General features: G+C 39.4%; 1 protein-coding gene across 3 annotated transcripts in view; it reads left to right on the top strand.

Moving 5' to 3' along the window:
• Positions 1 to 25,242, top strand: part of USPL1 (ubiquitin specific peptidase like 1) — a 32,237-nt gene that overhangs the window by 4,048 nt on the left and 2,947 nt on the right. For all 3 annotated transcript variants that reach the window (XM_015563891.1, XM_006763721.2, XM_015563890.1), the window contains 5 exons: positions 4,531 to 5,176; positions 5,781 to 5,891; positions 12,997 to 13,126; positions 16,786 to 16,911; positions 23,647 to 23,804. In XM_015563891.1, the coding sequence (XP_015419377.1) occupies positions 4,531 to 5,176; positions 5,781 to 5,891; positions 12,997 to 13,126; positions 16,786 to 16,911; positions 23,647 to 23,804 (1,171 nt within the window). The remainder of the gene's footprint in view (positions 1 to 4,530; positions 5,177 to 5,780; positions 5,892 to 12,996; positions 13,127 to 16,785; positions 16,912 to 23,646; positions 23,805 to 25,242) is intronic.

Below are 25,242 nucleotides of genomic sequence, written 5' to 3'. Positions count from 1 at the left end.
TATTTAATGTATGTACATAGGTTATTTCATCTATGAATCTCATTTCAGGAGAGTAAAGCATTTGCTATGAAGGAGACAATTATAAAGCAGAAACTTTTTTTAAGCTTAACTCAATATATTCCTTTTTAAAAAAAAATTATTTTTATTGATTCCAGAGAGGAAGGGAGAGGGAGAGAGGGATAGAAACATCAATGATGAGAGAGAATCATTGATCAGCTGCCTCCTACGTGCCCCACACTGGGGATCGAATCCGAAACCTGGGCCTATGCCCTGACGAGGAATCGAACCATGATCACCTGGTTCCTAGGTCTGATGCTCAACCACTGAGTCATGCCAGCTGGGGCTAAAGTATTAATATTAGAGTATTAATTTTATTTATTTTTTATTTTTTAAAAATACATTTTTATTGATTTCAAAGAGGAAGAGAGAGGGAGAGAGATAGAAACATCAATGATGAAAGAGAATCATCAATCAGCTGCCTCCTACACGCCCCCCACTGGGGGTCAAGCCCGCAACCCTGGCATGTGCCCTTGACTGTATTGAACCTGGGACTCTTCAGTCCGCAAGTCGACGCTCTATCCACTGAAGCAAACCAGCTAGGGCTGTAGTCGGCAAACTGCGGCTCTCGAGCCATATGCAGTTCTTTGGCCCCTTAAGTGTGGCTCTTCCACAAAATACCGACTTCTGCGCATAAGCCACGAAGTTTCAATCGCACTATACATGCGTGCCCGCACGTAGTATTTTGTGGAAGAGCCACCCTCAAGGGGCCAAAGAGCCGCATGTGGCTCTCGAGCCACAGTTTGCCGAACACTGAGCTAGGGCAAAGTATTAATTTTAGATAGTATTGAGGTTTTGGCCTTTTGCTTTTTTTCTTCAATTTTACATTAGTGCTCATTTTATACTTTTTTTACTATACATTTTTAATGTTTAGATAATCAGAATTTCTAAATTTGTCTAGTATTCTTAAATATTTTCTATTTTAGGAAACCACTTGGTTTCTTGAATTATTGCAAAAAGATGTTTGTTTTTACTGTTATTAGACTTGTGAGAGGAAAAGAATATATTTCAAGATTTATTTTTTTTAACATTTGTAGGGGCTTGTTAGCTGTTGTAGTAGTTAATCTCTCCACTTTGATTTATTAACTTTGGGACTTATTAAAAAAGTTATGTACTTAAGGTTCTAAAAATCTTTTAGGATTAATTGTAATTTATATCTGTGGTACAACTTGAACTTGCTTAACTCCATAATACTCTATGTTTTATTGTATTTGACAGTTATAAAACTTATTACAAATTTAATTCTCAAAACTTTGCAAGGTAGGTGTTTCTATTTTGTGAATAAGAAAACAGGGGCAGAGAGTTTAGGAACTCAAGATCTCTGTAAAGCGGCAGAGCTGTGATTGGAACACAGTCTTCTATTTCAGATTCTTTTATTCCAGGTAAGCTAGCAGTCAGAATTACCTAGAGTGCTTTTTAGAAATTCCTGGGTCTCATCCCCAGATGCTTATAAAGTAGAATTGACCTAGAATTCTGTAGTTTTGTAACTTTTGAGGGTGAGTCTAATGATTAGCCAACTTTGGAAAATACTAGATTAAGTCACACTTTTGGTGATACATACTTTGCTGGATACAACTTGAAAAAAATCCCAGGCATTCTTGCAATTAGGGATAAATAGTTTTTGCATTTATTTGATAAATATTTTTTCTGAGCATCACCTTGTTGGCATTGTTTCATATGCTAGGATACAATGAGTAAAACAGAACTTCTTGCTCTTAAGGAAGTTATGTTCTAGAGCGGGGAAGAAAATAAACAAGTAAAGTATATATTTTTTGTGTGAACTGATGAAAAGTGCTGCAGAGAAGTTCCAGTTGGATGGCTTAGTTGGTTGGAGTGTTATCCCTTAAACCAAAAAGATTGCAGGGTCAGTTCCGGTCAGGGCACATACCTAGGTTGTGGGTTTGTTCCCTGGTTGGGTTGTGTATGGGAGGCAGCTGGTCCATGTTTTTGCTCTCATGTCGTTGATGTTTCTTCTTTCTCTCCCTCTCCCTCCTTTTCTTTCTCTCTAAAATCAATAAATAAACCTATTCTCAGGTGAGGATTATTTATTATTTTTACTGATTTTAGAAAGGAAGGCGGGGGAGAGAGAGAGAGAGAGAGAGAACATCAATGCTGAGAGAATCATTGATCAGCTTCCTCCTGCATGCCCCACACTGGGGATCGAGCCCAAAACCTGGGCATGTGCCCTGACTGGGAATCAAACCGTGATGCTCATCACTCAGCCATGCCGGCTGGGCTTGGGTGAGGATTATTTTTTAAAAAGAAGAAGAAAAGTGCTGTGGAGAAAAATAAAGCCACAGGGACTGAATTTCAAGGAATGAGGAGATCTCAATTTTAAACAGCACGGTAAAGGAAACTCTTTCTTGAGAAAGTAACATTTGAGCAAAGACCTGAAAGATGAAGACAAATGAGCCTCGTAGGCAGGGGAGGTCACAAATATAAGGAAGGCCCAGAGAGTGGAGGCTGCCTGTCTATATTTGTGCCACTACAAGGAAACACCAGAGCTGGATCTGAGTACATGAGCAGTCATAGGATATGGGTCTGAAAAATAATGGGGAGGGGACTAGACCAAGTAAGGTCTTTATTGGCCATTTTAACATCTCTGGATGATAATCTGACTTACATGTTAAAAGGATCACAGTGGCTGCTGTGTTGAAAATAATAGGTCATGGGCAAGACCTGAAGCAGGGTGACTAGCTGGAAGGCAGGTGCAATATTTCACGGGGATCAAGTATGACCAAGGTGATGAGGTATGATTGGATTCTGTATATGTTTAAAAGTGGAGCCAAAAGGAATTGCTGAAAGGTTGGGATACATGATAGGAGAGGGAGAAATCATGGATGATTCCCAGAATTTTGGCTTAAATAATTGGAAGAATGGAGTTGCCAGTTACTAAGATGAGAAGGCTTTGGGGAGAGGAAGATTGGGGGGAAGACCAGGAGATTGGGACCAGTCAAATATGAAACATCCTACATAATAAAGAGGTAATATGCAAATTGACCATCACACCCTTACACAAGATGGTCGCCCTCAAATAGTCAAAAGATGACCACCACAAGATGGCTGGCAGGGGAGGGCAGTTGTGGGCGATCAGGCCAGCAGGGGAGGGCAGTTAGGAGCAAGCAGGCCAGCAGGGGAGGGCAGTTGGGGGTAACTGAGCCTGCAGGGGAGGGCAGTTGGGAGGGACTGGGCCTGCAGGAGAGGGCAGTTGGGGGGACCGGGCCTGCAGGGGAGGGCAGTTGAGGGGACCGGGCCTGCAGGGGAGGGCAGTTGGGGGTGACCCAGCCTGCAGGGGAGCAATCAGCTGGGGGCAATCAGCTGGCAGGGGAGTGGCAAATTGACCATCACACCCTTACACAAGATGGTCGCCCTCAAATAGTCAAAAGATGACCACCACAAGATGGCTGGCAGGGGAGGGCAGTTGTGGGCGATCAGGCCAGCAGGGGAGGGCAGTTAGGAGCAAGCAGGCCAGCAGGGGAGGGCCGTTGGGGGGAACTGAGCCTGCAGGGGAGGGCAGTTGGGAGGGACTGGGCCTGCAGGAGAGGGCAGTTGGGGGGACCGGGCCTGCAGGGGAGGGCAGTTGAGGGGACCGGGCCTGCAGGGGAGGGCAGTTGGGGGTGACCCAGCCTGCAGGGGAGCAATCAGCTGGGGGCAATCAGCTGGCAGGGGAGTGGTTAGGGGGTGATCAGGCAGGCAGGCAGAAGCAATTAGGGTTCAGGCAGGCAGGCAGGCTAGTGGTTAGGAGCCAGTGGTTCTGGATTGTGAGAGGGATGTCCGAGGGGCCCCAGATTGGAGAGGGTGCAGGCTGGGCTGAGGGACACCCCGGCCCAAGTGCATGAATTTCATGCACCAGGCCTCTAGTTTGTCTAATAAAATACTTTGCTGGTTTTCAAACTTAGGGGAAATTCATTGGTTATTTTAGTGGCTTGTTTACACTGTTGCTGTTTGGCTGAAATTGTGTTAATGTTCTGTGAGATTTAATGAAGTCATTAAAATCAGCCAGTTTGACCCTTAAACACAATAAGGATGTAAAATTGATGTTCTTATTACTCTCAGATTAATATTCAGTTTCAAAATTAAGAAACAAATTACTCCATGCAACTTATATTTGAAAATACTTTTCTCATTTTTAGTGTTACTCAGTTTACCTGTCCCAAAAAGAATAACACTCATAATACACTGTTTAAATTTTTAAATTTACTTGACATTAGCTTTTTATTGAGACAAAAGAATACATATTTTCCTTATTAGTTTAACCTAAGAATAAGAAAAATTATTCTTTTGGGAACCAAAATTTTAATTAAATAGTTGTTTATCCCTAGTTCCTTAAAATTTAGATTGGTTATATTATACCCTCTCATGTGAAATTAATGCTAAAGTTTTATACATAGTTTTCATGACTTAGAAACAGTAAAGTAAACTTTGAGCTTATTTGAATTTTTGTAGTTTTATCATTTTATTTTTTCTTCCTAGTGCATCTATCCTTTGGGCTCTAAATCATTTAATAACTTAATTTCTCCTGATTTGGAAGATCTTGCTCCAAATAAGCCTCAAAAAAGAAAGCTCTTGGAAATCAGCTCTAAAGATTCACCTTCTTTAGCAACTTCCAAAAAGATTAAAAGTGATACTGTTATTGATGGTGAACAAGTTTTGAACAGCAAACATAATGGAGAAGCATACGAGGAAACCTCATCAGACTTACCTGACTCACTGCACAGTGGTCAGCAGAGCCCAGTTAAGGCTGCTGATTTCTTGGGACCGGATGAGATTTTGGAAGCTGCTGTTACTGACTTGGCTGCTGAAGAAGATGCTACTGCAGTTGATATTTCTAAAACTGGAGAGACTGCTCTTCACAATGAAGGAGGCACATCTGAACTGGAAATGCCACTGGAGAACAGATGTATACCATTTTGTCAGACTTCATGTGTTCAATGGAAAAATTCTGATGCCCTCTGTTGGTTAGACTGTCTCCTGTCACTATTGGTGCACTTGGAAGTGGTAAAAAAGGCAGTGATGACGGACCTGTGCTCTAAAGAGGAATCTCTGTTCTGGCAGTTGTTCGCAAAGTATAATCAAGCTAGTAAGCTTCTGCACGCCAGTCACTTGGATGCAGTTAAAGGTTAGTAATAATATTTTATTTTCCTTTAATTTGTAAAGAGGTTCAAGTTGAGTTTTGTCTCACAGTTTGTGGAAAAGATGCCATCAGTGGCCTCTGTTGAGCATTGAGACCTGGGAGCATTGTGTCCTGTGATTGCTTTTTTTTTTTTTTTTTATAATTTTTAAAATTCAATTTTTCACAAGCATTTTTTCTTTTGTCTTTTCTCTGTTCCTGTTTTCTGTTATTACAGGAACCCCAATACTGACTCGGTGACCATTCTTCAATTAATTGTTACAGAAGAGCAGCAACTCTTGTTTAAGTTTTGACTTAAATATTAAATTAATTGTATTTTTATATTTTAATCTTGTATTACTCTTTTACAGAATAATTGTTTTTATAATAGGGTTGTAATTAATTTGTTTGAGCTGCATTACTTTGAATTGTGTTTGAGAAAATACATGATATACCACAAATAGGGGAGGAAGAATTAAGATATTGTTGTGTTTTGCATTTTGTCTATGCAAAATTTATTTCCTGATAAACTTTCATTCTTGGCAATGTCTTAATTTTCTTGAAAAGATATAGGTTGATGAGAAATTGATAATCTTCTGTATTTTATTTTTAGATAGAGATTATACAAAACTTATTTCAGTATTTGCAGAGATAGAGACCTGTCTGAATGACGTCAGAAGTAAGATTTTTATCAGGCTTCAGCCTCAGCTTGGGTGCACATTAGGTAAGTAAATTTGTGTAATTTAACTGTATAACTCATCTACCATAAAGAAAAACTTACATCATAAATATAATACTGTTTTATTACTTTAATGATCCAGATTCTTGGGGGAAAGAATCTGAGTGGTTTCATTTAGGAATTGACCACTGGTTAAATCATCGGGGCAGAGCTGGTCCATATAAATATGCAGGTTGTGTTCCACCATAGAGTGGATGCTGGTCTCAGAAACAGGTGAAGACTCGGGTACCCTGATTGTTTATTTAGTACTTTCCCCCAGTAGGCTGTTCAGCTTTTTCAGCACTGTCTGTGCATTCAAAAGCACCTAAGGAATTTAACAATAGTGTTAGGGGCCAATTAAATAATCTCAAGATGGAGCTCAGGAATCAGGAATTTTAGAACTCACATGACTCTTACAGGTGAACAAGGTTGAGAATCTGTGGTCTAAACCAACCAGACTAATTCTACTTTATCTGCCAGTGATTAGTTTAGAAATGGACAGATGGTACATTTTTTGCCAGTGGGATATGAAGAGAAATATGCTGATGACCTTTTGGGGACACTCCCTTAACTTTAAAATAGGGTACAAGAATAAGACCTGCTTTGTCCTTTATTGGCTTTTGGCTCGGAGCAGTATGGAGCAAGAGCACTACTAGTACATCTCTGTCTGGGCTTTTCTAAATGTTTTTGTAAAGAGGAGCTGTAATGATTTGTTTGTTTGGGGGGGATGTCTTTTATTTCTATTTATCCTTGTTAAACTCCTTTATTGTATTATAGAAGCAGAATATATGGTACCCCTATTTAGGATATTACCCATTATTAAATTATGTAAAACACCAATGATTTTAAGTTTTTCTCTCAGTAAGTATATTTATTTTATCAGAACCAGATATTGTATCTGAAGCAGTGCTTTTTTTGCATGATAGTATCTCCTACTTCTTTGTTTCACAGTTTTGTCCCCTAGTTTTACTATCTCGTTTTTCATGAACTCATATAGATAAGAGTTTATTCTGTTTTAATAATAAACTGATTTTCAATATGCCAAGTCTTTGGTATTGCCTCCTCTAGATCTAAAGGGTTCTAATTTATCATTAGGTGGGGTCTCAGATGGGATGATTATTCTTTTTTCTTTTTATCAAAGTATAACAGTAACACCCTTTTTATTTTTTATTGTTGACAGTATTACAGATGTCCTCTATTTTTCTCCCCTTGGTCCCCCTCCACCCAGCCCCTACCCATCTCAGGCCTTCACCACACTACTTTCTGTATCCAAGGGCTATGCATATATGTGTGCAAGTTTTTTGGTTAATCTCTTCCTATCCTCCCCTCTCCACCCCCCCAATCTTCCTCCCCTTTGAGTTCTGTTAGTCTGTTCCATGCATCCATGCTTCTGGACTTATTTTGTCATATCATAGTTTTGTGGGTTTTTTAAAAAAATCTTTATTGTTGAAGGTATTACATATGTCCTCTTTTTTTTCCCCATTGACCCCTTCTAGTCCTCCCCACCACCTCCTAGGCCTTCACTACACTATTGTCTATGTCTGTATATGCATACAAGTTCTTTGGTTGATCTCTTTCCACCCACCCACTTACCCCAGTCTTTCCTCTGAGATTTAACAGCCTGTTCCACATTTCTATGTCTCTGGATCTGTTTTGTCATCAGTTTATTTTTTCATTAGATTCCACATATGAATGACATCATGTGATACTTGTGTTTCTCTGACTGACTTATTTCGCTTAGCATAATACTCTCCAGGTGCCTCCATGCTATTTCAAAGGGTAGGAGATCCTTCTTTTTTATAGTTGCATAGTATTCCATGATATAAATGTACCATAGCTTTTTTTATCCACTCATCTGCTGATGGGCACCTGGGCTGTTTCCAGATCATAGTTGTTGTTAATTACGCTGCTATGAACATAGGGCGCTATATTCTTTCAGATTGGTGTTTTGTGTGGGTTTCTTTTGTGTGTGTTTTTTTTAATATATTTTATTGATTTCAGAGAGGATGGGAAAGGGAGAGATAGTTAGAAACATCAGTGATGAGAATCACTGATCGGCTGCCTCCTGTACTCAGCCCACTAGGGATCGAGCCCATAACCAGGGCATGTACCCTTGCTGGAATCAAACCCGGGACACTTCAGTCCACAGGCCAACGCTCAATCTACTGAGCCAAACTGGCTAGGGCTATTTTGGGGTTCTTAGGATATATTCCTAGAAGTGGGATCACTGAGTCAAATGGCAGTTCCATATTTAATTTTTTGAGGAAACTCCATACTGTTTTTCACAGTGGCTGCACTAGTCTGCACTCCCACCAGCAGTTCCCTTTTCTCCACATCCTCATCACCAATTGTCATTTGTTGATTTGTTGATCACTTTTTATATGTAAACAGTTGTGTAACCATGACAATAATTAAGATATGGAATGTTCTATCACCCTAACATTTTCCCCAGACTCCTTAGTAGTCAGCTGTCTTCTTCACCTCAAATACTGATCTGTTGGGTGAACACTCATTTCAAGGAGTCTTTCCTAAGATCACCAGAGTACAGACTTGTGAGGCTCCCATGTTGCATTTTGCAAGTATCATTTCCCTCCTAGCATGACCTGAGATGTTTTATTCAGGGTCCACACTCCAGGTTCCAGTTGAATTAAAGAGTGGCTTCTTCCCCAGTCTGAATCATCACCCTTATCCCTGATAATTATGTTTGGAACAAAGTTGAATCTTGCTCACCGCCACCTTGGGCCTGATTTTCTTTCTTACAGAGAAGGGATTTTTAAATGATTATTTGTGCAATCATAGCAATTAGGCGAACCCCCTCTCATTTGTGATCCTACTACTCACTCAATCAGTGCTAGGTGCTACATTAGAGTTCTGATCTTACTAATGAAATCTAATCTTTGCTTCAGAGAGTACTATAAAATCTTACCATGTGATTTCTCATTCTGAATATTAATGTGTATTTTAAAGTACGAAAGAAAGAATAGAATTTGTTCTGACCCTGAATTTTGTTTAAATTTTTAAGATTAGCCACATTATCACTTTCATTATTGTTTTTGAAAAACACACTGTAAATTATCCTCTGTTCTCCCTCCCCATAGTTTAAGAAATATAGCATTACAAATACAACTCAGGCCCCCCTGTACTCTTCCCCAGTTTTTCCTTACCTCCTCACAAAGGTAATTACTGTCTTCAGTTTAGTGTTTTCTTTCCCTCTAATGCAGCGGTTCTCAACCTGTGGGTCGCGACCCCTTTGGCAGTCAAATGACCCTTTCACAGGGGTCGCCTAAGACCATCCTGCATATCAGATATTTACATTACGATTCATAACAGTAGCAACATTACAGTTACGAAGTAGCAACGAAAATAATTTTATTGTTTGGTCCCTGAGGAACTGTATTTAAAGGGCCAGAAGGTTGAGAACCACTGCTCTAATGTCTGTATTCCTTTTTTGTTGTTTGTTTCTAAGAAAAAGCTAATATTATGGTTTCTACTTACTTTTGTGTAAGTTAACAGAGTAATTTAGTCTGTATGTTCCAGCATAAGGATAGGCAGACCAGTCTATACTAATAACCTATACTAATAAAAGGGTAATATGCTAATTAGACCAGGCATCTTCCAGACGTCCTTTTGGACAAAGCCATGGTGGCAGGGGCCGAGGCAGAGGTAGGTGGTTAGGGGCGATCAGGCTGGCAAGGGAGGGCAATTAGGGGCGATCAGGTTGGCAGGGAAGGGCAGTTAGGGGCATCAGGCTGGCAGGCAGAGGCAATTAGGGGCAATCAGGCAGGCAGGCAAGCAGTTAGGAGCCAGTGGTCCGGATTGTGAGAGGGATGTCCGAGAGGTCCCGGATTGGAGAGGGTATTTAAAGGGCCAGAAGGTTGAGAACCACTGCTCTAATGTCTGTATTCCTCTTTTGTTGTTTCTAAGAAAAAGCTAATATTATGGTTTCTACTTACTTTTGTATAAGTTAACAGAGTAATTTAGTCTGTATGTTCCAGCATGTATGTCTGTATGTTCCAGTATGTCCCCCCACCTCCGCCTGCATGAATTTTGTGCACCAGGCCTCTAGTAGAACAGAATAGCCCAGATCAGGACCCTCTCCTTTTGGTTACTTGATACCGTTAGGGAGGCAGTGATGCAGATACGTAGGAAAGAAAAGGCATCAGTTGGTTCTTGATACAGGGGAAAGTTGGATCCCTACTTGACACCATAATCAGAAAGAAACTTCAGCATTTTTAAAGAGCTAAACTTGAAAAGCGGAATTGTAAAACTTTGGAAAAATATATAGGTGAATATTTTATCATTCACTGGGGAAGCATTTCGTAAATAAGATACATAAAAGATTGTAGATATGATTACATTAAAGTTTAAAGCCTCTGGTAAAAGATAGAGCAGAGAAACAATATCCAGCATATCTTATAAAGAACTCTTGTGCATTAGTTAAAAAAGTGATCAGAAGATGTTAATGACCAATTAACAGAAGAAAAAACTTGAATCCTTAGACAGCAAAGTCACTGAAAGGTTTGCATCACGGCAAATGAAATAGTTGGGTAGGAGTTGGTGTTAGGTTATTAAAGGCAAAGAAAAACCACTTAACTGATTTAGGCAGGAGGTTATAAAAATTGGAATTTTCACTGGTATTATGTGTTCTCTAGTAGGTTGCTTTATATTTCATTTCCATAAAATTTATAATCAAAGGAAAAATAAGATAAATTTAGAAGCTATAGAAATTACCTAAAATGATCTTTGACCCCACAACTTATTTAAGAATGTGTTTTGAGCCTTTTTGTATTTTGACTCATTGAGAACTTCATGTATTTTTAGATTTGAAGATTTTATGTTGTCATTATGAAATGTAAATTATTTACTTTTTAAATTTATCTTTAGTTACAATAGAGTAAGCATTTAAAGGCTGAGAACGAATTACAGACTCATGCTATACGGCATACTGTTTACATGTGTAGTGTTGCATATGTTCATTTTAGGAGATTGATTTGTATTTATTTCTATTTATAAAAATACTTTGTTTTGCCTGGCTGGTGTGGCGCAGTGGTTAAGTGTTGACCTATGAACCAGGGGGGTCATGGTTCAATTCCCGGACAGGACCCATCCCCAGGTTTCGAACTCCATCCCCAGTGTGGGGCATGCCTGAGGCAGCTGATCAGTGATTCTCTCTCATCATTGATGTTTCTATCCCTCTTGCCCTCTCCCTTCCTCTCTGAAATCAATTTAAAAAAATTTTGTTTTGACTTTGTTTTTGTGCAAAAATAGCAGCGGGACTATACCACAGAGGTGACTATTAATACAGCCTTTGTAACATCTGATATTTATAGATTATGTTTAGGCAGTAACAGCTATTACTGTTCTGCCTTTTGGTCTTGCTAAAGTGACTCTTCCAGGTGTGGTTCCAGGCTGAGAAGAGAACTGAATGTAAGACTGTCCCAGGGGAAGAAGGGGATGGAAGAACTCAGATTTTTTTCTAGCATCTAAACTCCCCTGAGGACAAGCAGGAGAAAAACCCATTGGAGAAGGAATGTAAGGGGAAATGTAAATCCTATTTAACTTGCTTGCTGATCTCCACATTGGAAGATAGTATTCATGGTTCAGTTTTTGTTTTAATGACAACAAAATTCAGATCTTTGCTAGTCTTTTTGTTTTTTAAATATGCTTTTATTGATTTTGAGAGAAGAGAGGAAGGGAGAGGTATAGAGAAATACACTGAGTGGCCAGATTATTATGACCACCCCATCAGTATTTCATGGACACTTCCAAAAATACTAAAATATTGAAAACTTCCTAAGCAAATATTTTCAAGGTTTTATTATTATTATTATTTGCATAACTAATTCACTTCATTGTACTGATGGAGTGGTCATAATATTCTGGCTGGTCATAATAATGTGGTCACTCAGTGTAGAAACATCAGTGAGAGAAGATCATCATTGATCGGCTGCCTCCTGCGCACACTGCTACTGGGGATTGAGCCTGCAACCCTGGGTATGTGCCCTGACTGGGAATTGAACCAGCAACCTCTTTGGTTCCTGGGTCGAACGTCAGAAGAGTGATCAGTAAGGAGATTTGAGATTGGTCCTTTTACCCGTGTATGTCATGCTCTTGCCACATGGAGAATAAGAAAATCAGAATAGAAATGGCTTCTAAATGCTTTTATCCAACTCTGACATTCTACCATGGTTTACCAGTTATATTATTTTTAATATCTGTAGCAAACCATTGACATATTTATTTTGTTTTTATAATACTCTAGAGCAGCGGCTCTCAACCTATGGGTCACGAACAATGAAAATACATCCTGCAGATCAAATGTTTACATTACGATTCATAACAGTAACAAAATTACAGTTATGAAGTAGCAACGAAAATAATTTTATGGTTGGGGTCACCACAGCATGAGGAACTGTATTAAAGGGTCCTGGCATTAGGAAGGTTGAGAACCAATGCCTAGAGTAATTATAGCCCGGAGGAATTTTTTCTTCCTGATAAAAGCTAAGGCGATTTGAGAAGATAGTGTGGATCTTTTGTGTCTTGCTTTAAGGAGTTTTCATACATGTCCACCAAGAAAAATGAAAGATACTGAAGTGATAATTAAATCTTTATTGTGGACTTTATTTATGTTTTTACTTTTTGGTTAATCCTCACCTGAGGGTATTTTTTCCATTGACTTTTTAGAGAGATGGAGGGGCGGGGAGAGAGAGAGAGAGTGTGTGTGTGTGTAAGAAATAGCAACATCAATGTGAGAGACACACATTGATTGGTTGTCTCCTGCACATGCCCCTGCCCGGGAATTGACCCTGCAACCAAGGTACATGCCCTTGACCCTGAATCAAACCCGAGACCGTTAAGTGCTAGCGCTGATGCTCTAACCATGGAGCCATACTAGCCAGGCTATTATGGACATTTTTTTAGAAAAATGCTTTAAAATCTTACCCTTGCCCAACTGTGAATAGCATACTCTGTCACATGTGAATATGAATATATGGCAGAGTATGTTATTGACAGTTGGGCCAGGTATAGTGAGAAAAGACAACAGGTTCATAATTTGGATTTACCGTTTTGGGTTCATTATGAGCAATCATTTTTCCTTTTCTTTTTGAAGGTGACATGGAAAGCCCTGTGATTGCATTTCCCCTGCTCCTAAGAATAGAAGCCTGCATTGAAAAGCTCTTCACGTACTCTTTTTCTTGGAACTTTGAATGTTCACAGTGTGGACACAAGTATCAAAACGGGTTCGTTTTTCTTTTTTTTTAAATGGATTCATTCTATTGAAAATGGTTTTAAGTAATCAAATTTGAATAAAACTTGTTTCCACTTACAACACCTCTTTCTCGATGGCTCCTTCTACCCTTGATAAAACTTCCCACCCTATCTTGAAGTCTCTCTACCACTAAGGTTAAAAGGAAGAATTCGAGTCCCAGAAACTGCAGTTTGCTTGCTTCTTTATACTGGAAGAAAACCCATGGTTTGATAGATTACGAGTGGGAGTTTGCTTAAGGTTTTCAGTGGTGAGTGGGACAAATGGGAAAAGTAGAACCATCCTCTCCAATCCTTTGTGAATTCCCTGCTGAGTAATACTACCTCTCAGAACCCCTTGAAACTTTGTTTTTGTTTACTCTTCTAATAGAGACCAGGTTTTTGTTTATGTTTTTAATATCATGGAAACTTATTTTGGTCTCCCAGAGTTTGGCAGCAGCTCTCAGAGGTAGTAGGTGCTCTCCTGTACCTAACCTTAGTCCCTGAAAGACCAGCCAGCCCCCAGAATCCTCCATGTACTCTGTCAGCTATACTTTCCACTTCCCTGCCACCTATTGGAGGGGTCATGGTTGGTGTACATGGCCCTGTGATTAGTACTTAGGAGAGGCTGGAGAAGAAAGCAACTGTAGGATTCTTTTGCTTCCACACACGTACCACATAATGCAGGAGATTAGGTTTTAGAAGAGGTGTTATACGGAGAGAAAGTTTCCATCAGACAGGATACCCTCACTTTGTCAATATATAAGAAAGTTGCTAGCTGAAGGTTGAGAAGATTACCTAACTGGTTTTGTTAGTCATTTATTCAAAATTTTCTAATAGAGATAAATCCTTTTCTTATTTCTTAAACTCACCTACTTGGTAAATTAGAAAATTTTAAGTCTTTCAAAATTATTTGTTAAAATGAGAAGAAAATGTTACTTAGATGTTTATTATCTAAATTGAGATTATTTTTATATATTTCAGGATCAGTTGAGAGTAAAGTCTATGAGAGAATGACCTAGAGCAGTGGTCGGCAAACTGCGGCTCACGAGCCACATGCGGCTCTTTGGCCCTTTGAATGTGGCTCGTCCACAAAACACCGACTTCTGTGCATGAGCCATGAAATTTCAGTCGCACTGTACATGCACGCCCACACGTGGTATTTTGTGGAAGAGCCACACTCCAGGGGCCAAAGAGCCGCATGTGGCTCTCAAGCTGCAGTTTGCCGACCACTGACCTAGGGAATGCAAGCAACAGAACCAGAAAACTTTTTTTTTTTTTTTACCAGTTAGCTCGAAAGTAGTAGAATAGAATACGAATTAGCATTTCACTCATACCTAGGACTTAATATAATTTTGTGTAAGTGAGTGAGTATGAGAACAAATATTTGTTTCCTGATCTTCTATCACTGATTATATAAATTATCTGATTTTCTTCCCATTTGGCAAATGTGGAAAGTGAAGCTTGAAAGCGGTTATTTAAACAGATGTCCAAGGGGACACACTAACTAGTAAGTGGTAGAATTCAGGCTTAAGTTTTCTTGCTCATTGTGGTAAACTCCCTAATCACAACCTGGATTTTACATAATATAAACAAGCTTGATTAAAATTAGCTCAATTCTACTTTTCTAAAATCTACATCTCAGTTTGACAGTTTTTCATTGAATACATTCTATGTGCCAGGAATTCAACTTGGCTTGGCCAAATTCAGACTAGTTAGAGCAGGGGTGGGCAAACTTTTTGACTCGAGGGCCACAATGGGTTCTTAAACTGAACCGGAGGGCCAGAACAAAAGCATGGATGGAGTGTTTGTGTGAACTAATATAAATTCAAAGTAAACATCATTACATAAAAGGGTACGGTCTTTTTTTTTTTTTAGTTTTATTCATTTCAAATGGGCCGGATCCGGCCCGCGGGCTGTGGTTTGCCCACGGCTGAGTTCGGGAGATAACAGGTAAACATGTAAGAGAGGGTCATTGATTTCATAATTACTTTGAGCTGTTGGCTGCTTTAAGTTACTTTGAATATGTGGTGATAAATGCATTTGGAGGTGTATAGAGTAAACTCTTGAGAGTTCAAGGGAAAGAAGCCACTTTCTCTGCTTTTCTTTAATTCCTTTGTTCTAAAAATAAAAGTAGAGCCCTAGCCAGTTTGGCTCAGTGGAGAGAGCCTCGGCCTTTGGATTGAAGGGTCCTAGGTTCAGTTTCGGTCAGGGCCCATGCCTGGGTTATGAGCTTGATCCCCAGTGTGGGGCATGCAGGAGGCAGCCAATCAATGATTATCTCTCATCATTGATATCTCTATCTCTCTCTCCCTCTCCCTTCCTCTCTGAAATCAATAAAAATATATTTTTTTTAAAAAGTAGATATAGAGCCGCAACCGGTTTGGCTCAGTGGATAGAGCGTCGGCCTGCGGACTGAGGGGTCCCGGGTTCGATTCCGGTCGAGGGCATGTGCCTGGGTTGCGGGCACATCCCCAGTGGGAGATGTGCGGGAGGCAGCTGATCGGTGTTTCTCTCTCATCGATGTTTCTAGCTCTCTATCTCTCTCCCTTCCTCTCTGTAAAATATCAATAAAATTTATATATATAAAAAAAGTAGATATAGAGGAAAATCTAAAGTGAAATGGTATTATTTCATGAAATAAATTTTAATATATATGGGTTAAAACTTAATCTGCTGAAAGAATATCCTGTTAAGAGCTTTAACTTGATTTAGAAGTTATGTTCTGGAGTTAAACACGTGGTCTACCGAGTCAGATTCCCTGGATCCCAATCTCGGGTCTGTCATTTACCATGTGATATGCATTCTGCATTTTACTTTCCTCATCTGTACAATGGGGATAAGAATGACATCTGCTATGGGAGTTGTTTGAAAGAGGAGTGCTTGGCATAATGCCCTGCCCTGCACATCGTCAGTGCTCAGAAATGTTGGATGTCATATGGAGCGTTAACACTTCTTTGCTGAGACAGATTCTCTTTTATAAACTAAGAAATGAGAGCCTTTACTTAACAGTTATCTTTGAGAATCAAAAATTTAGCAGAACTACAGCTGATGCATTTGTTGATCCCTTTATGCTGCTTTGCTTTTAAAGTGTTAGCTTCCCTGAGAGCTGTTGCAGTTTTATCAGCCTGTGCTTATCTTTATCTCACTTGTGATTTATCAGTATTTGTTATTGTTTAGAACAGATGCCGATGTCCCTTAGGTAATAAATAATTGTTCTTTTGAAAATAATTTTTATTAAATTGAATGCAGATAAGGTACAGTGTACATCCTTAACGATCATTGTTTTAGATGCCTATTGCTATCAAGTATTTAGGCCGAAGTGTACATTTAGAACTTGTATAATCTATGAAAACAGAATTATTTCACAACTGATGTTCTAACTTTTTAAGGATCAAGAAAATTAAGTTACTGTCACATTATTTTTGGCTGCCAAAAAATACAATATCACCCTGAACGGGTGGCTCAGTTGCTTGGAGTGTTAATAAGTGGAACAACAAATCAGCGATTCTCTTTCTCTGACCTTTTGGTGTATGAGACTACACTCAAACTAACTAAGCCACCTGGCCAGGGCAGTACCTTCTATTTTAGACATTGATTTAAGTTAACATGAATGAATTTAATGTAAATGAATTTATGCCTTTTTTTTTTTTAGATGTATGAAGAATCTAGTCACCTTTACAGATCTTGTTCCTGAGTGGCACCCACTTAATGCTGCGCATTTTGGTCCCTGTAGCAATTGCAACAATAAGTCACAAATAAGAAAAATGGTATTGAAAAAGTGAGTTAAAATTAATTTACTAATTTTAAAATAAAATGAAGGTGGATTTACATATTTTTTTAATGTGTAGTATTGAAAGTGATGATTGCAAACTACTTTTCAGGAGTTTGAGTTAACACATATTTATGAATTGCTAAAATGCTTTTCTGTTAGGAACTTTGGCCAACAAGTAAGCTCTTTCTTAGGTGAAATGAAGAGCACACTCAGGGTGATTATCTGACCCCACTCTCCTACTGTCTTTTGTTCTTTTGCCTTTTTCTCCCTTTAAGAATATTAAACATCATTTTTTCTCTCCTCTGCCAAGTGCCTGCAGTCACTAGAATTCTGGCATTTCCTTAATCTAATTTTAAGAACTCGTGATTCAGAGTGGAGCTACAGGCTCATCAGTCTGAATTTCCATCGCCCAGACCTTGGCCTGCTGATTCCTCATCCTCTTGTAAGCTTTCTGCTGCCCTTAAGCAGATGTCTTTTATTATGTTCTGCCAGCTTTTCTATTTATCCTCAGTGGGAGGACTGGTCAGAATTACCTTTTCCAGTGGCGCCAGAAGCCCATGGCTTTAAACTCACAGGCTAATTCCATTTTTGGTAGTTTGTCTCTCTTGTCAGTATACTCACGTAGGTGTACATCCTCTTTAATCTTCATTTTCTGTTGCCTTTATCTCTAACTCTACAATCAGGAAATGTTTTAAGATATAATTTGATGTAATAAAGAACTAATGATATTCTTATCTTTTCTGTTGCCTTTGGATGTGCCAAGAAACCCCTCAGATTTTTTTTTTTAATTTATTGATTTTAAAGAGAGATGAAGGGAAGGAGGGGGGGAGAGAGAGAGAGAGAAAGGGAATCACTGATTTGTTGTTCCACTTATTTATACATTCATTAGTTGACTCTTGTATATGCCCTGACGGGGGATCAAACCTGCAACCTTAGTGTCTCAGGATGATGCTCTAAACAACTGAGCCACCTGATCAGGGCCTCTAAAGGTTTGTTCTCATCCAAGTAATAAATTCCCAATCAGATAGTGCCAAGACTTAAAAAGGAAAAAAAGAGCAATGCCCCTCATATTCCATCTCCAGGCATCTACTTTAAACCTATTAAGTAGTATTTACTTTGACTTTTCAAAACAGTATGCTATTCCACCTTTATACAGTCTTCTTTTATAGTAGTTAAGTATTAGGGCTTTTAACCGTCATCTGGGCCCAGTTCTAACTTTTCCCTTTCTATGTGATTGCATTTTGGATAAAATCAGTACTCACTGTTTATTATGAGTATGCATATATTCCCTCCCTAGCCAAGCAGTATATTTGGTTCTGTTTTATTTCTTGTACAACTCTTTATTTTTCCTGGAATTATTAATTGCCTTGTGTTTGTATTTGCTTTATGTATGCATTGTGATTTTTTCCCAAATTCTTCAAATGCCTATTAATACTTTTTTAAACACTCGAATGCTTCACAACTTTTGAGTCTTCCTCCCCTTTTTTTTCTTGGAAACCTCTCTTCTGCCTTTCATCCTTCTGCTCCAGTGTTACAGTCTATACTGGTTCCTCTTTGGGCCTGGGCATGAGAGTGCTCTATACACTTCCTGTCACTGTCCCAGTTTTTAGTGCAGAGCCTTACCCCACTCTTACACATCGAGTCTTTTAGGGGTTCTCTTCTCGTGAATATGCCTGCTCTGTTGCACTTGCGTCATAACTTCGTCCATTCTGCTGAGTTACCACTTTTCTGTTTGCTTTTTGTCTCCTAACTATTTATAGTCTCTTGTTTTGTTTTTTTCATGACTCTTTGTCCTTTCAGTTAATTACCTTTTTTCGTCCTTCACTATCATATGATAGCATTCACATGGGAGGGCAAATTGGGAAAGAGGAGACAGAAGGCCATAATCTGTCTTGGCTGTCTGCAGTGCAAGTTTTGAGATCTAAGTGTCGAAGGAGCCTCATTTCTTTTTTTTTTTTCTTTTAAGCCCTCTTCCTTGATGAGGTAGAAGGGCTGCAGGTGTAGGTGTGTGCCATCTGCAGTGGACCATTGAATTATTTGAGGCTTCTGGTGTTTATAATTTCATCTAAGAGTTTATACATGCTTTTTTTCAAGCCCCAGCACTGAAGATAAATTCATATTACTATTTTGTTTGATCTGTTAATTGGTTTCATTGCAACACAATTTTTACATAAACATGTTGCTTTACTTACATTAAAGATTTGTGCTCTGATCTGGAAATGTATCTGCAGGGTGTAATGGTGTTTGAGCAAGAAATGTGCTTAGAGTTCTAGTGGGTCAGTTTATAAGCAAAATTTATAATTTGGACATTTATTGTATTAAAAAATAAATGGAACTGGTGTGTAAATTTCACTTAAAACTTAAATGACGAGGCCTTTATAAAGTTCTTCGTAGTTTTTTACTTTGAAATTTATATAACTTGATTTTTGGCATTTAATGGAATTTAGAAACAAAATATAGTTTTTAGGGATAACTTAAAAGTAATTAGGTCTATCATGATATCATGCATAATTCAGTCTTATAGCATTTTAAAAACTAATAGTGTTATTAAGTTCCCTGAACACCTTGTCTCAGGTAATTCACATCTCTAATATGTTCCCATTAGAAAAAGAATCCATTGGGAAATCAGATGAATGATAATTTAGTGGGTTCACATCTACTTTAAGTAACTTGTTTGGGAATTCCATTCAGAGCATGGTGGTGACATGGAGTACCAATTTAGAATCTGATTTAATTTTACTTCACCAACTCTTAAAAATTTGTTTTAATCCTTATCTGAGGATATTTTTTTCAGAGAGGGTGGAAGGGAGGGAGGAAGGGGAGAGAGAGAGAAACATTGACTTAAGAAAGACGCATCGATTGGTTGCCTCCTGCAAGCGCCCCGAGTAGGGCTGGGGATCAAACCTGCAACCAAGGTATGTACCCTTGACCAGGATTCAAACCCGCAATTTTTTTTTTTTAAATATGTTCTTTTGATTTTTTTACAGAGAGGAAGGGAGAGGGAAAGTTAGAAACATCGATCAGCTGCCTCCTGCACACCCCCTACTGGGGATGTCCCCACAACCAAGATACATGCCCTTGACTGGAATCGAACCTGGGACCCTTCAGTCCGCAGGCTGATGCTCTATCCACTGAGCCAAACTGGTTAGGGCAGTGGTCGGCAAACTGCGGCTTGCGAGCCACATGCGGCTCTTTCGTCCCTTGAGTGTGGCTCTTCCACAAAATACCACATGCGGGCGCACAAGTACAGTGCGATTGAAACTTCGTGGCCCATGCGCAGAAGTCAGTTTTTGGCCTGGGCGAGTCTATTTTGAAGAAGTGGGGGGTGTCGGTCGACGGGAGACGCGGCACAGGTGGGCCGCAGGATACACAGCGCAGGAGAGGTACATTGTTTTGAGGTACGTTCGCTGAGGTCGATCCCTTCCAACTCTCGCATCCACACTCGTCTATCTGAAACAAGTATACAAGAGGAGTGTAGATGGGAGAGTTGGAAGGGGTCGACCTCAGCAAACGTACCTCAATCAGACTAAGGACATTTTTAGCAAAGGCCAGCTTAGGAGTAACCTAATCTACACTAATAAAAGACAAAGATGCTGCTTGGTTGCCCGGGCAATGAAAAAAGCCAAGCTTCCCGCCTGCCCTGAGCCGGCTGTGGCCTCCGCTGATGGCAACAAAGTTTCAATTATAGAAGAAAAATAAATCCCAGATATCTGCTTCTAGCCAGCCTCTACTGGGAACTTGGGTGGCTGGGGGCTGTGGCCAGCCTGCAAACAGCCATCAGCCCCTCACCCAGGCTGGCCAGGCACTCCTATATAATAAAAGGGTAATATGCAAATTGACCCTAACAGCAGAACAACTGGGAATGACTGGTCACTATGACACACACTGACCACCAGGGGACAGGTGTTCAATGCAGGAGCTGCCCCCTGGTGGTCAGTGCACTCCCATATTGGGAACTCTTCTCAGCCACAAGCCAGGCTGACAGCTGCCAGTACAGCGGTGGTGGTGGGAGCCTCTCCCGCCGCCTCAGCAGCGCTAAGAATGTCCGACTGCAGCTTAGGCCTATTCCCCGCTGGCAAGTGGACATCCCCTGAGGACTCCTGGGCTGCCAGAGGGATGTCTGACTGCCAGCTTAGGCCCAATCCCCCCAGGGAGCGGGCCTAAGCCAGCAGGTAGTCATCCCCCGCGGGGTCCCAGACTGCAAGAGGGCACAGGCTGAGGGACCCCCCCACCCCTCTGAGTGCACAAATTTTTGTGCACCGGGCCTCTTGTTAAGTTAATAACAGTGTACCTACCTATATGGTTTAAGTTTTTAAAATTTGGCTCTCAAAAAAAAAATTTCAATCATTGTACTGTTGATATTTGGCTCTGTTGACTAATGAGTTTGCCGACCACTGGGTTAGGGCAAACCTGCAACTTTTTGTCCGTAGCCTGACTCTCTAACCACTGAACCATAGGCCACAGCTTCACCAACTCTTGAAATGACCATCTCATTTTCATTACTGCCATGATCTTTAGGAGTCTGGTCATACACTATCCTGGATTGTCATCTGAAAAGCATATTTATTTAAATTTCAATGGAACCACAAGGAAAATAAACTGGAAAAAGGGAGGAGGCATATGCTTTATTTTATTGACTCCAAGATGCCATCATTTATAAGTTGTACTGTTTTTTAAATATGCCATTAAGAAATGCTGCCTATGTAACATTTTCCATGTGTAAACTCACACTACTGAGATTGCAAAATCTAGGGATCAACAATAGTAACTAGCCTCAGAAGATAACTTGAAAAAGTATCATAAGACCAAGAGAGAACTAAATATTAGTACTTACAGGGTCAGGCAGGTGCCTATAGCCTGCCTTTCCAGCTGTGAAAATATATCTCTAGTTTTACTGTGGATGGTTGATTCAAAGATACACTCCCCATATTTTAACATACTTGAAATGGGAATACATCTAAATTGTATAATTTAATTGCAATATTATTTTATAGTGGTACATTTTACCATCTGTGGCATCTTAGATTGATGTAATAGGTCATTGGGAGTTGAGCGTTAGGATAGTTTTGCAGGACTTTCTATTTGTAGGTACTTAAATTTTGGAGATTTCATTATTTTCTAACAATGATTGACAACAGATAATTTACAAATTGTCCTTGTCAGACTGAATAAGCGGTATTTTAGACATTGATTCAAGTGCATTTTCAACTGAAAAATTTTTACAAACTACGTTTTGACAGCTGTTTAAATATTCCTTAAACTTTTCTTAAATCCTGAGAGCTTTGTTAAATTTAGTATTTGAGGCTCATCTTGAGTTCTGTTTTCTGGCTAGCCATGTTTTTGTAATGATATATTTTTAAAGTTATGCGTATCTTGAAGTTTATAGTAGATTAACCAGTATGTTGTATTTTCTTCTACTTAGTTATAAATTAAATTTTTCCTAAATAGAAATTTTAATTTCATGGCTCTCTCTACTTCCTGAAATAACGAAGTTGTTAGCATGTTGGGGTTTTTAAATGTATGTTTGAACATCTTGGGTTTGTTACTTTGTTTTACATATTACCTATCCCCTCTAACAAAAGCAGTTATTTGGGTACTCGATGCCAAGAAAATTCCAATAGGTCTGGATTTTTCTTTTGATTCTTCAAAGTAGTTACCAATAGATCATCTTCTTCCGCTTCTCCCTTTTCTTCTTCCTCTTCCTCTTCTTCCTCTTCCTCTTCTTCCTCTTCATCTTCTTCCTTCTCCTTCCTCCTCCACCTTCTTCCTCGTCTTCCCTCGCTGGCCTCACTCCTCTTCCTCCGTTGTTGTCTTCTACCAGGATCGAGCCTGTAGCCTGGGCATGTACCCTGACTGGGAATCGAACCAGCAACTAATATATTTTATTGATTTTTTACAAAGAGGAAGGGAGAGAGACAGAGAGCCAGAAACATCGATGAGAGAGAAACATCGGTCAGCTGCCTACTGCAATCCCCCACCGGGGATGTGCCCACAACCCAGGCACATGCCCTCAACCGGGATCGAACCTGGGACCCTTCAGTCTGCAAGCCGACGCTCTATCCACTGAGCCAAACCGGCTTCGGCTAAACCAGCAACTTTTTGATGCACAGGACTATGCCCGATCAACTGAGCCACACTGGCCAGGGCCTAAGAGATCTTTAAGCTGAAGCAGCACCGTGGTTTACTGAGCAATTTTTGTTTAATGGTCTGTGGCCTTATTGCATGATAGCTTCCAACTGTCAGTGATCCCATTCTGAGATGGGTTTAAACATTACCCATTTCTTAGAGTGAGTTCTCCATTTTTAATTAAGGCTCAAGAAGAATTAGTGTGGTTCTCCTTGAAAGAACTGTGTGACTTACTAATACCAGACCGTCTTTTGTATTACCACAGCAGTTATCAACCTGTGGGTCATGACCCCTTTGGGGGTCAAATGACCCTTTCACGGGGGTCGCCTAAGACCATCGGAAAACACATATATAATTACATATTGTTTTTGTGATTAATCACTATGCTTTAATTCAATTTGTAACAATAAAAATACATCCTGAATATCAGACAGTTACATTATGATTCATAACAGTAGCAAAATTACAGTTATGAAGTAGCAACGAAAATAATTTTATGGTTGGGGGTCACCACAACATGAGGAGCTGTATTAAAGGGTTGCAGCATTAGGAAGGTTGAGAACCCCTGTATTACCAGGTACATTATTTGATCTCTCTTTTCTTTCTCTCCCACAGAGTGTCTCCCATATTCATGTTGCACTTCGTAGAAGGCTTACCACATAACGACTTGCAACACTACTCATTTCTTTTTGAAGGCTATCTTTACCAAATAACTTCTGTAATTCAGTACTATTCAAATAATCATTTTATAACATGGATTTTATGTGTTGATGGTAAGTGTTCAAAATTTTTTTCTTTTATGATAATACTAGAGGCCCAGTGCACAAATTCATGCATGGATGGGGTCTGGCCAGCCTGCCCCAATTGGGTTAGGCCAGCTGGGGGGAGGGGCCATGGGTGGTTGGTGGGCTGGTCCCGCCCCCAATCAGGGGTTTTGGGGGTTGATCAGAGGCCAGGCCAGCCGAGGATGGGGCCGATCAGGGTCTGGATCAGGCTGGTTGGCTGCTGCAGTGTGTGTCATAGCCACCGGTCATTCTGGTCATTCCGCCATTCCGGTTGCTGGGCTTTTGTATAGAGAGAGATTCATAGAGAGTAAATTCTATTGTGTGCTGATGGTAAGTGTTAAAAAGTTTTTATTTTATGATAATATGTATAGAGTCTAAGCTCTATTAAAAGACAAACTTTGCTTTGACTCTTCTTTCTTTCTTCTTGCCCTTGCCTTTATTTTTCTGCTCTTTCCTATACCCTGTCACTATGGTTTAGAACCACTCCTAACTTTTCATTTGCTTATGTCAGCATATTTATGTGCACACATATGCATAAGCATGTTTCTTTTTTAGACAATGAGATCATATACTACCAGTGGTTTACAGTTTGTTATTTTCCACTTAATATCTTTATTTTTTATTTTTTTATTATATGAGTAATATATGTTCAGTATAGAAAAATGAATGGTGGTAATTTGATTTTTTTGGTATATAACCTTATATTTGTAAAGAAAGTGCAAGTAAAGGTTTTTAATTGAGAATGAATAAAAAGAACAGGTTTCACTTACTTTGTAATTGTTAGTAATATAAATAAAAGTAAACATCTATTTCTGAAACTATTAGACCTTACAAACTATGTAGCCTTCTCTCACTGTGAAATAGTTTGCTGAACAGTTTCAGTCAAGGTAAAGCCTTTACTTAAATAAGTAAACTTTCTAATAGAAGGATAAATAGTACAACTCATGGATTTTGCTAATTTTCCCCTCTCATTTATCTAATGTAGTTTACTCTTGAGTTTTTTTCCTCACAATGTTCACTTTGTCTTAGGCAAGACAACTCAGTTCCCTTAAAGTGTTCTATCGGGCCATTGATATTTTTTATTTTTCTATTTTTTATTGTTTTGATATTGTTTATATTTGATATTTTTCTTCTGGGACGGTTTGGATGGGTGAGACTATACTGTGTTATAAATGTACTTTGCAAACTAATACTTGCATTATCAATGTCATTAATTACCTTAAAGTTTTACCCTACTTCGGAATTTGGGGTAAGTTGTTCTCAATAGCAAGCAAAAACTAAAAAAAACATTTATTTCAATTTATTAATGTATTCCAGTGAAGGAAAAATCCTCTTTAGGTAAAAGAGGTTAGATGGTTTCCATCCTTGGCAACATATAAAAATCATGGTTAGCTTATTAAAAATGTCCTGGTTCTCCCCTAGACCC

This window comes from Myotis davidii, unplaced genomic scaffold (genome assembly GCF_000327345.1).
Source record: "Myotis davidii unplaced genomic scaffold, ASM32734v1 scaffold119, whole genome shotgun sequence".
Classification (NCBI taxonomy): Eukaryota; Metazoa; Chordata; class Mammalia; order Chiroptera; family Vespertilionidae; genus Myotis; species Myotis davidii.
The sequence above is the reverse complement of the archived record's forward strand: the minus strand, read 5'-3'. Positions and strand labels throughout refer to the sequence as shown.